This window comes from Tasmannia lanceolata, unplaced genomic scaffold (assembly GCF_043159265.1).
Source record: "Tasmannia lanceolata isolate RefF3 unplaced genomic scaffold, GAP_Taslan_0.1 ptg000037l, whole genome shotgun sequence".
In the NCBI taxonomy this organism is placed as follows: domain Eukaryota; kingdom Viridiplantae; phylum Streptophyta; class Magnoliopsida; order Canellales; family Winteraceae; genus Tasmannia; species Tasmannia lanceolata.
This window is the reverse complement of record NW_027518714.1, coordinates 44,240,880-44,252,905: the sequence shown is the minus strand read 5'-3', so window position 1 is coordinate 44,252,905 and position 12,026 is coordinate 44,240,880. Positions and strand designations below refer to the sequence as shown.

General features: G+C 49.7%; 1 protein-coding gene across 1 annotated transcript; it reads right to left on the bottom strand.

Moving 5' to 3' along the window:
- Positions 1-4,439: 4,439 nt before the first annotated feature.
- On the bottom strand, positions 4,440-10,891 carry LOC143861467 (uncharacterized). Its single transcript, XM_077372395.1, has 4 exons — positions 9,243-10,891; positions 8,812-9,153; positions 6,510-6,657; positions 4,440-4,501 (listed from the first exon to the last, which is right to left on the bottom strand). The coding sequence occupies exons 1-4, from the start codon at positions 9,681-9,683 to the stop codon at positions 4,440-4,442; spliced, it is 993 nt and encodes a 330-aa protein (XP_077228510.1). The 5' UTR covers positions 9,684-10,891.
- Between the last annotated feature and the right edge of the window lie 1,135 nt (positions 10,892-12,026).

Genomic DNA, 12,026 nt, shown 5'->3' with positions numbered 1-12,026 from the left:
GGGGTTCACCTTGGCAGGGGTGAATACTCCCTTTGATTATGGTAGTTTGTTTAGGCAGAGAACAGTGATTTGTGAGAAGAGACACATGAAAGAGGAATTTATTGAACTAGAGTACAAGGAACAGAGCAGAGTACCATCAGTTAAAAACTGGTGGTGGGTGCCAATGCCAAGACACGATCCAGGAGTGTGGACCTCGGATAGCGGAGGGAGCGCGCCGTCGCCATCTTGCTTGGTCAGGGGGCCTGACCCGTCTCTCCGTATCTCCCCACACTCGGGGTGTGTGTGTTCTTCATTAATTGTTCTCTTTTTCCCTTTTGGTCAGGGGTGTGTTCGTGTCTGCGTTTCCTGTGAACTTGGGAGAATGATCCAAATTTCATAGGAAAAGAGAGGTTCTCAGAGTCGCCACCTAGCTTAAAGCATAGGACCCATGATCATGATCTGCGTTTCTAGTGAATTTGGGATAAGAATTCGAATTTTACGCGAAAGGTGATGATTAAAGTTGTCGTCTAGTTTGGGACCTAGGCTCATGATTAACTCTGTTTTCTGCATGGTCTTGTCAGAAATCTGAGTAAGGTATATGGTTACATGAGGGGAAGGTCTTAGGCATCCCTCATGCCCCGGAAAACCCAGTCTCGGACTTGAATTGGTGGATGTGCGAAACCTCTAGCAAAATTGAGTTTAGACTCTTTTTTACGATTAAGCAATTTCCTACGTTGGGTTTTGAGCAGAAAGAAAGAGAATACGTGTAAGGAAAGTGGTTTTGTTTTCTTAATTGTAAGAGAAATAGGATTTGTGCTATATGACCCGGGGCAGGTGGATCCCCAAATTTATAGCTATCCTCACAAAAATGAGAATGTAAATGACATAATTTAAATGGCAGGAATTAAATGAGAGGAGGAAAATGACTAAAGGTAAATGAAAACGAGTACAGTTCTCTCTGTTTGTCTAACATAGAATGTTTAGATTGAAAGAGGAACGAACTTTATTTGTGAAAAAGGATGGGGTCTGTGTTATAAGGTTTGGGTTCAGAGGATCCCCAAATCCTATACTGTAATACCCAGCCCTATCGTAAGGAAAACCCATCTCTTAAATGGGTGTCATTACCAAAAACAAGGTATTTTAAAAAAAAAGCCTTGTAGAGAGTGCCATTACCAAATTAAGCTTAAGTATAGGTGGAGGTTGCAAGGAGTGTCGTTATCAAAATGGCCTAATAAGAATATTAATTTTTGGTGATAAATTTCTAAATTTTAGGAAACGAACGTAAACGGTCTCATTAAATGTAAGAACCTATATTAAATTTAGTCTTATGACTCCTCTTATATTACGGCACTATAATAGAAATTTTTGGAATTCTATTTACAAGGAGAGAGAGAGAGAATTAGTTAGAGTTCTATTAGAAGTTATTGGAGATGTGAATATTTGAAGAGAGGATTTATAGGAGATTTACTAAAAGCGTTTTGTGGCTTGTAGGAGTGTTTATAACAAAAGTGGCTGCAAACTATTGAATTTGGTGGGTAAACGGATGTGATTTGGAAAGATTTAACCAACCCAAAATTTTAGGACTTGGCTGCTATGGGATTCCTTCTAAATTAAGTGTATGCTAAAAAGAAGGAAGAGATTGGGTTGGGAAAGTGAGGGAGAAATAGAAAGTGATGGGGTGTGAAAACACCAGCCTTTCACAGGCTGCCACCTGTCTCAGGGTAGGTGAGACCCAGCCTCTCACAGGCTGCCACCTGTCCCAGAGTAGGTGAGACCCAGCCTCTCACAGGCTGCCACCTGTCCCAGAGTAGGTGAGACCCAGCCTCTCACAGGCTGCCACCTGTCCCAGAGTAGGTGAGACTCAGCCTCTCACAGGCTGCCACCTGTTCAGAGTAGGTGAGATCCAGCCTCTCACAGGCCGCCACCTGTCCTGGACACCTGTCCAGGACACCTCAACAGATTTTCCTTATAAATAGGGGACTAAAGCTCAGACTAATGGGTAATGCTAAAAACCCTCTTCTCCCTAAAAACTGACATTTCCCTTCACTCTTGCTCATACTGACTTGAGTGTTGAAGGACCTGTCCGGAGTAAAATCCGGTCTGGTCTTCTGACCTTGTTTGCCTTGTGCAGGACTAAGCACTCACCACAGAACTCATACTCAACCTCCCTCGTCACTCGCTCTCAGTTCTTACGCCACTGCTGTACCTGTTACCGATTTTAGGTCTAACAGATTGGCGCCATCCGTGGGACAAGAACTAAAAGCTGTTCTTACATCTCACTTACAAAATGGCAGGGCACAAGAGTGCGCGGTTAGCTTCTGCGCAGAACGACCAAGCCGCGCTACCTCGCAGGACCCGGAGCGGTCGAATCGCCTCGATGGTAGTGGCAGCATCTGCCGACCAAAGCCTTTCTCGCTCGGAGCATCACAATCCCGTGCCCACCTCGGAGCAAGTCCAAGCCCTCTTCCAGCAGATGACGGCCCTTGTTGGTCAGTACCAACAACTACTTCAAGCACCCCCTCCACCTCCTCCAGAGGCCCCGCGATCTGCCCAAGGAGTCCACAGGGGAGAGTCATCACGTCATGGGGAGGGCAGAACTCATCACTCCGCTAGACAACTTTATCGCCCCATAGTGAGGCACGCCCAGACAGAACCTCATCACCGCGAAAGATCGCGGTCTCGCTCCACGCAGAGGCGCCGGCCTCACGAAGATCGTTTGCCACCAGCAAAATCTCGGCCTCGTCGTAGGAGTCCGGAAAGTCAGTCCGGTTCTGCGGCAAGCCCATTTGTGGGAAGAATCAGGTCCCCAGACCGCAGAACGGATCCGCTGCTACAGAGAATGGAGGAGATGAACCACCGAATAGAGGAATTGGCGAAGGATCAGAGCCGGCCCGCCTCCAGAGCGTTCTCAAGCAGAACGCCGTTCACTAGTGATGTCCTGAGTGCTCCAGCACCCAGAGGATTTAAAATGCCTGCCGTCCCTCAGTACGACGGCACTACCGATCCCGTGGATCATTTGGAGACATTTAGAACAATGATGCTCCTCCACGGCGCCTCCGACGGCTTCATCTACAGAGCCTTCCCAACGACGCTCACTGGCGCGGCAAGAGACTGGTACTCCAGGATCAAACCAAACTCCATCAACAATTTCGATGATTTTGGAGAGGATCTGGTCCGCCATTTCATGAGTAGCCGTAGGCCGAAGAAAACGACTGCATCCCTGATGGCCTTGCGACAGGATGATAATGAACCCCTGAAGGTGTTCGTCCGCCGCTTCAACAGGGAGGCACTACAGGTGCCCAATTTAGATCCCTCAGCGGCTATGAACGCACTCCTCACCGGTGCAAGATCTGATGATTTTCGTCGAGCGGTGGCTCGGCAAAATCCGCACTCACTGGCGGATCTCATGGCCGGGGCAGAAGAGTACATAACAGTGGAAGAAACACTGGCAGCTCTTAATTCAAACCGGAGGATAACCTCTGAAGAGAAGAATCTGCCTAAACAGCGTAGGGAGGATAAACCTCCCAGGAAAGAGAAGTCTCCACCCCCTCAGAGAAGAGAAGAGAACTTCACACCTCTCAATACCTCTAGAAAGCACATACTGGCGGCGATCAGTGAGGAGGAGTTTGTGAAGTGGCCGCCTAGAATGATCTCCAAGGGAAACAGAAGAGATCCTTCAAAGTACTGTCGGTTTCACAAGGACCACGGCCATGACACAGAGGATTGCTGGCAGCTCAAGGGAGAAATTGAGCAGCTGATCAGCCGGGGTTATTTGAAAAAATACATCCAGAATGACGGCCGCACCCAAGGGCGCAAAGGAAAGAGTCCCCAGGGCCGTAGCCCTCGAAGATCACAGCAGCCCCCTCCTCAGGATAAGACTTCTCAGGTCACCGACGCGCAGCCTGAGGCACCCCGATCTCAACCAAGGGGGGTTATCAATACAATCATGGGCGGACCAGCCGCTGGGGGCACCTCCTCTGCTGCTCGAAAAGCATATGCGCGGCAAGTTAACGCCGTTCACACAACCAGCAAAAAGTCAAGAACGGAGAATGAGATCTCCTTCTCAGACGCAGATCTGGACAGCCTTATTTTGCCCCACGACGATGCATTGGTGTTAACCATGCTCGTTGCTAACTGGAAGGTAAAGAAAATTCTTGTGGACAACGGGAGCTCAGCGGATATTCTATACTACCATGCCTTCGAGAAAATGATGATAGGCGACGACCGTCTAAGGCCGGCGAACTCAGATTTGTTCGGCTTCTCCGGAGAGGTCGTAAAAGTGGTAGGACAGATCGAGCTCCCTGTTCTTGTCGGAGATTCACCATGTCAAGCGTTCGCCATGGTTAACTTCCTGGTAGTGAAGGCCACCTCGGTCTATAATGCTATCTTGGGACGGCCTGGCCAGAATCTGATCCGAGCAGTCGCCTCAGCCTACCACCAAAAAATGAAATTCATAACCCCTAATGGCGTGGGGGAAGTTCGCGGAGATCAGCCTCAGTCAAGGGAGTGCTATTCAATGGCACTGAAAGGAAAAAACGCAGTGGAATCACTGCCAATCGAACTGCTTGATGTAAGGGACGAACTCAGGGGTACTCAACCCGCTGAGGACCTACTCTCCATCCCACTGTGTCCGGAGGACGGTGAGAAAGTCGCTCTGATCGGTTCCTCCCTTAGTAGTAGCATTCAACATCAACTCACCGAGTTTCTCCAGGGCAATGCAGATGTCTTTGCATGGGTTCCTGCCGATATGCCCGGCATCGATCCAGAGATCAGCACTCATAGGCTTGGTGTCGATTCAACCTGCAGACCGGTGAAACAGAAAAGGAGACACTTTGCTTTTGAAAGGCGACAGGCAATAAAAGAAGAAGTGGAGAGGCTTCTGAAGGCTGACTTCATTCGCGAGATTCGATATCCGGACTGGCTAGCAAACGTAGTCCTAGTCAAGAAGACTAATGGAAAGTGGAGAACCTGCGTCGATTTTACTGATCTGAATAAGGCTTGTCCCAAGGACAGTTATCCGCTCCCGAAGATCGATCAGCTCATCGACGCCACAACGGGTCATGAACTGTTGAGCTTCATGGACGCCTTCTCCGGATATAACCAGATCAGGATGTACGAATCGGATATACCAAAGACCTCATTCGTCACAGATCAAGGGACTTATTGCTACCGAGTCATGCCCTTCGGCCTCAAAAACGCCGGAGCTACTTACCAAAGGCTGGTGAACAGACTTTTTCAGAACCAGATCGGCCGAAATATGGAAGTGTATGTGGATGATATGCTGGTCAAAAGTCGAAGCGCACAGGACCACGTGTCTGATCTCAGAGAAACATTTCAGGTCCTCAAGAAGCACAACATGAAACTCAACCCCACCAAGTGCACTTTTGGTGTCAGTTCGGGGAAGTTCTTGGGATTCATGGTGAGTCAGCGAGGGATAGAAGCAAATCCCGAGAAGATCAGAGCTGTGATAGAGCTTACCGCCCCAAGAACCATCAGAGAAGTTCAGCGGCTCACGGGAATGATAGCGGCGTTGGGTCGCTTCATCTCCAAATCGGCGGAGAGATGCCTGCCTTTTTTCAGTGCGGTTAAGGGCCTCAAAACTGCGCCCTGGACGGAAGAATGCCAGATTGCCTTCGACGAGCTGAAAAGGTATCTGTCCTCCCCGCCATTATTAACAAAGCCGGAGCCAGGTGAGGAGTTATTTCTATATCTCTCCGTTAGCTCCACGGCACTGGCAGCTGTCCTCGTCCGCGAAGAGCACCGCCAGCAAAAACCAATCTATTATGTCAGCAAGGTTCTTCACGACGCAGAAACAAGGTACCAGCGGGTCGAGAAATTGGCTTACGCGCTGGTAATGGCTGCAAGAAAATTAAGACCGTACTTTCAAGCTCATACTGTAAAGGTCTTGACTGACCAGCCGCTTCGGCAAGTACTCCATCGACCAGATATCTCCGGACGACTTGTGAAATGGGCCGTAGAGCTGAGCGAGTTCGACATCCAGTACGCTCCAAGGCCAGCCATCAAGGCCCAAGTACTGGCAGATTTCGTAGCAGAGTGCACCATCCCCCAGCAAGTCGCCGACCCTGAAACGGTATTACTCCCAATTGCAGAGAAAGCGGTTCCTGACGAATGCATAGCAGAAACTCAGACAGAAATCTTGCAACCGCCGGCAGAGCAGGACTCCATGACCAGCACACCAACTTGGGAAGTATATGTCGACGGTTCTTCAAATAAAAACGGCTGTGGAGCAGGCCTCATCCTCACTGGGCCTGAGGGGTTCACTGCGGATTATGCTCTGAGATTCGGATTCCGTGCGTCCAACAATGAGGCAGAATATGAAGCCCTCCTTGCCGGAATGAACCTAGCAATTCAGACCGGCGCCCGAAAATTAAAAGCATACTGCGACTCACAGCTGGTAGCAAATCAGATCCAAGGGGTCTACGAAGCACGAGATGAGCGTATGGTTAAGTATCTTGCCAAGGTTCATCAACTCTCCAGCCGGTTTGCCAGTTTCGAGGTCATCAGAGTACCACGAACAGAAAATGCCAAAGCAGATGTACTGTCGAAGCTGGCTGCCTCTGGGTACACCACTCTTGGAAGCATACGTATGGAATTCCTACAAAGATCTAGCATCGAAAGAGAAGCCGCAGATATAATGCAGGTGGAGAACGAGCCGTGCTGGATGGATGAGATCATTCATTACTTACGGGACGCGAAACTTCCCGAAGATAAGAAGGAAGCCCGTAAGGTGATACAGAGAGCCGCCCGATTCTCCCTCAGCAGTGACATTTTGTATAAAAGGTCCTACACTCTCCCGTACCTGAAGTGTCTGGGACCAAGTAACGCCGCGTACGCATTGCAAGAGACTCATGAAGGAATCTGTGGAGAACATCTGGGGGGCAAAGCCCTGGCGATCAAGGTACTCCTCAGAGGATTGTATTGGCCCACCATACGACAAGACGCGCTGAATCTGGTTAAAAAGTGCGAGAGGTGCCAGAAATTCTCCCCCACCATCCACCAGCCTGCTGTGGCGATGGCCCCAATTATCAGTCCACTCCCTTTTGTAGTATGGGGGATGGACATTCTGGGTCCTTTTCCACCGGCTTCCGGAAAGCGCATATTCGTAGTAGTGGCAATCGACTACTTCACCAAGTGGGTGGACGCAGAACCTCTAGCCCAGATCACTGAGCAGAATATACAGAATTTCTTCTGGAAGGCAGTAGTCTGCAGATTTGGGATTCCCCGTGCCTTAATCACAGATAACGGCAAACAGTTCGACTGCCGGAACTTTCGGAAGTTCTGCTCTGACCTAAAGATTGAACAGAGATTCACTTCGGTTGCTCACCCCCAGACCAATGGGCAAACGGAAGTAACCAATAGGATCTTGCTTCAAGGGATAAAGAAAAGGCTGGATGAAAAAGCTGGCCGATGGGCAGATGAGCTCTACCATGTTCTGTGGGCTTACCGCACCACTCCTCGCACGACGACTGGTGAATCACCATTCAACCTCTCTTTTGGAACCGAAGCCGTGATACCTGTTGATATAGGCACCCCATCTCCCAGAGTCATCAGTTTCCATGAGCAACTGAACAGCGACGGACTCCGCGCCAATCTCGACTTACTAGAAGAAATCCGGGAGGAATCTCGAATCCGGGTCGCCGCTTATAAGCAGAAGGTGTCGAATTATCACGACTCCAAAATCCGCCCCAGAGAATTCAGGACAGGGGATCTGGTCCTGAGAAAGGCAGCCGTCTCCCAGCCAACGAAAGTAGGGAAACTTTCCCCAACTTGGGAGGGACCCTATCGAGTGAAGGAAGTTATCCGGCCAGGAAGCTACAAGCTAGAGACACTGGAGGAGCGCCTATTACCTCACGCATGGAACTCCAAAAACCTCAGGAAATATTATCAGTAGTCGAATTATCCGGCGTGAAAAGGTGATCTTGTAAATTTGTATATTTGTTGTTATGAATAAATAATCTTCTTGCAAATTCAGTGTCACTTTTATATCTGGAAACCCAGTTCTTAAACTTGGGTACTCACTGGAAACCCAGTTCACAAAACTTGGGTACTCACTGGAAACCCAGTTCACAAAACTTGGGTACTCACTGGAAACCCAGTTCTTAAACTTGGGTACTCACTGGAAACCCAGTTCTTAAACTTGGGTACTCACTGGAAACCCAGTTCACAAAACTTGGGTACTCACTGGAAACCCAGTTCTTAAAATTGGGTACTCACTGGAAACCCAGTTCTTAAACTTGGGTACTCATTGGAAACCCAGTTCACAAAACTTGGGTACTCACTGAAAACCCAGTTCACAAAACTTGGGTACTCACTGGAAACCCAGTTCACAAAACTTGGGTACTTACTGGAAACCCAGTTCACAAAACTTGGGTACTTACTGGGAACCCAGTTCACAAAACTTGGGTACTCACTGGAAACCCAGTTCACAAAACTTGGGTACTTGTTAAAAGACCAGTTCGTCACAATTCGACCATCAACGGCCTCATTCACAGGTTATCAAAATTAAAAAGACAAAGTCAAGCAAATCACTCAGTTGAGAAGTATCAGAGACAGACAAATGTGATTTCATTGATCAGAATATGTGGGGCCTCGAGGGCCATTACAAAATTCACTTTAAAAATGCTGGTAAGAGCTGTAGGGTCTCAAGGACCATTACAAAAAGAGGTCAAAACAAAAACAAAAAAAAATCTAAGCATCTGGAAGAGAGGTGATGTCAGCAGGAGCATCAGCAGGATTATCTGGCTCCTCATCAGTAATCTTCGGCCTGGCAGGGAGAGTCATGTTCTGCATCAATAGGTTTGGATTGCAGGCCTGGAGCTCCTGGAGGCAGCCGTAGTATCCAAGACTATAAGCCTCGCTCGACAGGCTGAAAAGTTCAGCCTCCTTTGCCTCTGTGGCCTCTTTCACTGCCTTCTCCTGCCTGTCAGTAGCTCTTCCTCTTTGAGCCTCCATGGCTTCAGCAGCCTTGGCCAGTTTCCTCTTCTCTGCGGCCAGATCCTCTTTTAACAACCTCCTCTCCTCCTCTATTCGCCCGATGCTCGTTTGAAGCTCCTGCACCTCAGCGGCCAACTTTCCGTTCACCTCTTCAGATGCAGTAATGGCTTGGGAGAAACTCTTACTCTTCTCCTTGAGGTCATTATAGTAGAGCAAGATCTGAAGAAAGAACAGAAAGAAACAGGCATCAGTATGGTGAAAGGAAGAAATGGGCAGAAAGTTAGCAAATCGAAGCACTACTTCCTTACCTGGTAAGCTGAGGACAACACAGCCTCCTCTCCTGTAGCTGGCGGCTCGTAAAGGACCTGTTGCTTGTCCTTCTGCAGCAAACACTTGCTCATGAGCTCTGCTGGTACTCGGCTCTCGCCTAGGGCAGTGTCATCTTTCAGAACGGCCCAATTGGGTCGAAAGACGTGCTCACTAATTCCCGTAGGAGGACGAGCCCCAGAACCGGCTCCGGTAGAAGCACCACCGGACTTAGAAGAGCCACCGCCCTGAGCAAAGGGGCCTATTAGCTTCACCTTAGTCTTGGGCCTCTGGGATGGGGGAGGAGTGCCCTGTGACGGGGCCGGACTCCCCAGCACAGTCGCCTTTCTCTTCTGGCGCTCCTGCTGCGCCTGTTGAGCACCTTCTTGTGCCCGCGGTTGAGCTCCCTGCCTGATTTTCTCGACGGTTGATTGTTTCTTCATCTCTGCAAGACAAATGAGCAGCCAACGGTCAGAAGCAAGTATATAAAAAATAAACAGATTGCATAGACAAGTCTAGCTACATACGTTCTGGAGTCGCGGCACTCACGCCCAGCCCGACCAGAATCGCCTCTTCAGAAAACTCCTTACAACGGATGAGGCCCGATTGCTCGATCTCCTTCCGCATCAAGGCGAATGTTATCCTGTCCTCACCTTCGAGGAGCGGCTTTCGACTCAGTTTTGAGGTATCTGGAGTGTCCCACACTAGAGGGACGGACCAGGGCTCACTGGCCTCCTGATCCACAACATAGAAGAATCTATTCTTCCACGAGTGAATCGACGAAGGAATGCCAGTGATTATCTTCCGTTCAGGGCGCTGGCTAATGTAGATCCAGCCCCCTTCTTTATGCTTCTTCAGGTGTGCACAAGCACGGAACAGTGACAAAGTCACACTCCTCTCTAACCGACCGTGGACGAGGTATAAAAACCCAACTAATAATCTCCATGAGTTCGGAGCTACCTGGGCCGGGGCTAGTCCGTAGTAACGTAGCACCGCTGAGAAAAAGGGGTGCAACGGAAATCGGAGTCCTGCCCTCAGTGACTCCTCATAAATACAGAGATCCTGGCTCTCGTTGCAGGCTCTGTCTCCCTCTATAGCTGCCCTCAGTTCAAATCTCGGGGGCACACAGTATTTATCCCTGATATCTCCCAGCATAGACCTGGTGAGGTAGTTCTCCTCGACTAGAGCTCGCAAGTTGTATTTTGGATCGGCATCCATCCGCGCTCTAGCGATCACCTCCACCGCCCGGCCAGGAAGGAATGTTGTGGACGCTTCATTAACGTCGCTCTCAACACTCCCTCCTGCTTGCGGGAGACTGCCAGTCAAGGGTGGAGTGGCATTCAGATCTAAGAACACTTCATCCCTATCCCCTCCGTCGTCACTATCTACAAGGTCTATCCTATCAGACGGACTAGCCACTACAGGCTCCTGAGGCATCCTAAACTCCGAAATACTGCTAGTGGAGGACCCCGTACCGGACTCGGAATTGGAAGTACTACCAGACATAGTAAAAGGAAGGGCTGAGAGGAATACCGGTGAGTGGAGCTCTTAAAAGATCTTGGAACGCGACTGCGAGCTACGATCTGCGAACTGCGATCTGCAATCTGTGGACTGCGAGCTGCGAACTGAGAAGTGGAAACTCCCAGAGCAAGAAGAGGAAAAAGATGAAAAGTAAAAAGTAAAAAGTGAAGGGGGGTAAACCTCCTTATATAGTTTTTCAGAGGCGGTGGGGCAACAAATGCGATGCACGCATCTCGAGGCCATCCGGATTGCGCCACGTGTCCCCTATTTATGACGGACACATTCTCCCACCATCAATACGATCAAGCACGCGCGTAAACATTCACGTCCCAAAGATGGATCTCCGCACTCCGCACTCCGCATTCAGTCCGGAAAAAACCGTACTGGATATAACGCGTTCTCACAAGACGACAAAAATCAGTCCGGTCCGCACCGAACTGGCCGCTAGAAGACAAAATTCAGTCCGGAAAAAACCGTACTGGATATAACGCGTTCTCACAAGACGACAAAAATCAGTCCGGTCCGCACCGAACTGACCACTAGAAGACAAAATTTAGTCCGGAAAAAACCGTACTGGATATAACGCGTTCTCACAAGACGACAAAAATCAGTCCGGTCCGCACCGAACTGGCCGCTAGAAGACAAAACTCAGTCCGGAAAAAACCGTACTGGATATAACGCGTTCTCACAAAACGACAAAAATCAGCCTGGTCCGCACCGAACTGGCCGCTAGAAGACAAAATTCAGTCCGGAAAAAACCGTACTGGATATAACGCGTTCTATGAAGCATCAGAACCCAGTCCGGTTGAAGCCGTACTCCGGACTCCCAACTCCGGACTCCGAACTGCGAACTCCGGACTGAATATAATGTATTCTGTAATGCGCCAGGAGCCAGTCCGGTTGAAGCCGTACTCCGGACTGCGAACTCCCAACTCCGGACTCCGAACTGCGAACTCCGGACTGAATATAATGTATTCCGTAAAGCGCCAGGAGCCAGTCCGGTTGAAGCCGTAATCCGGACTGCGGACTGCGGACGCCGGACTGCGAACTCCGGACTGGATATAATGTATTCTGTAATGCGCCAGGAGCCAGTCCGGTTGAAGCCGTACTCCGGACTGCGAACTCCCAACTCCGGACGCCGGACTGCGAACTCCGGACTGGATATAATGTACTCTGTAATGCGCCAGGAGCCAGTCCGGTTGAAGCCGTACTCCGGACTGCGAACTCCGAACTCCGAACTCCGTACTCCGGACTGCGAACTCCGA

Coding starts and splice junctions, on each gene's coding strand:
- LOC143861467 (XM_077372395.1), bottom strand. CDS start 9,683: ATGAAGAAACAATCAACCGTCGAGAAAATCAGGCAGGGAGCTCAACCG. Junction 6,658..8,811: donor GCTGCCTCCAGGAGCTCCAG/GCCTGCAATCCA, acceptor TCATCCATCCAG/CACGGCTCGTTCTCCACCTG. Junction 4,502..6,509: donor TTTGGCATTTTCTGTTCGTG/GTACTCTGATGA, acceptor TTTTCCTTTCAG/TGCCATTGAATAGCACTCCC.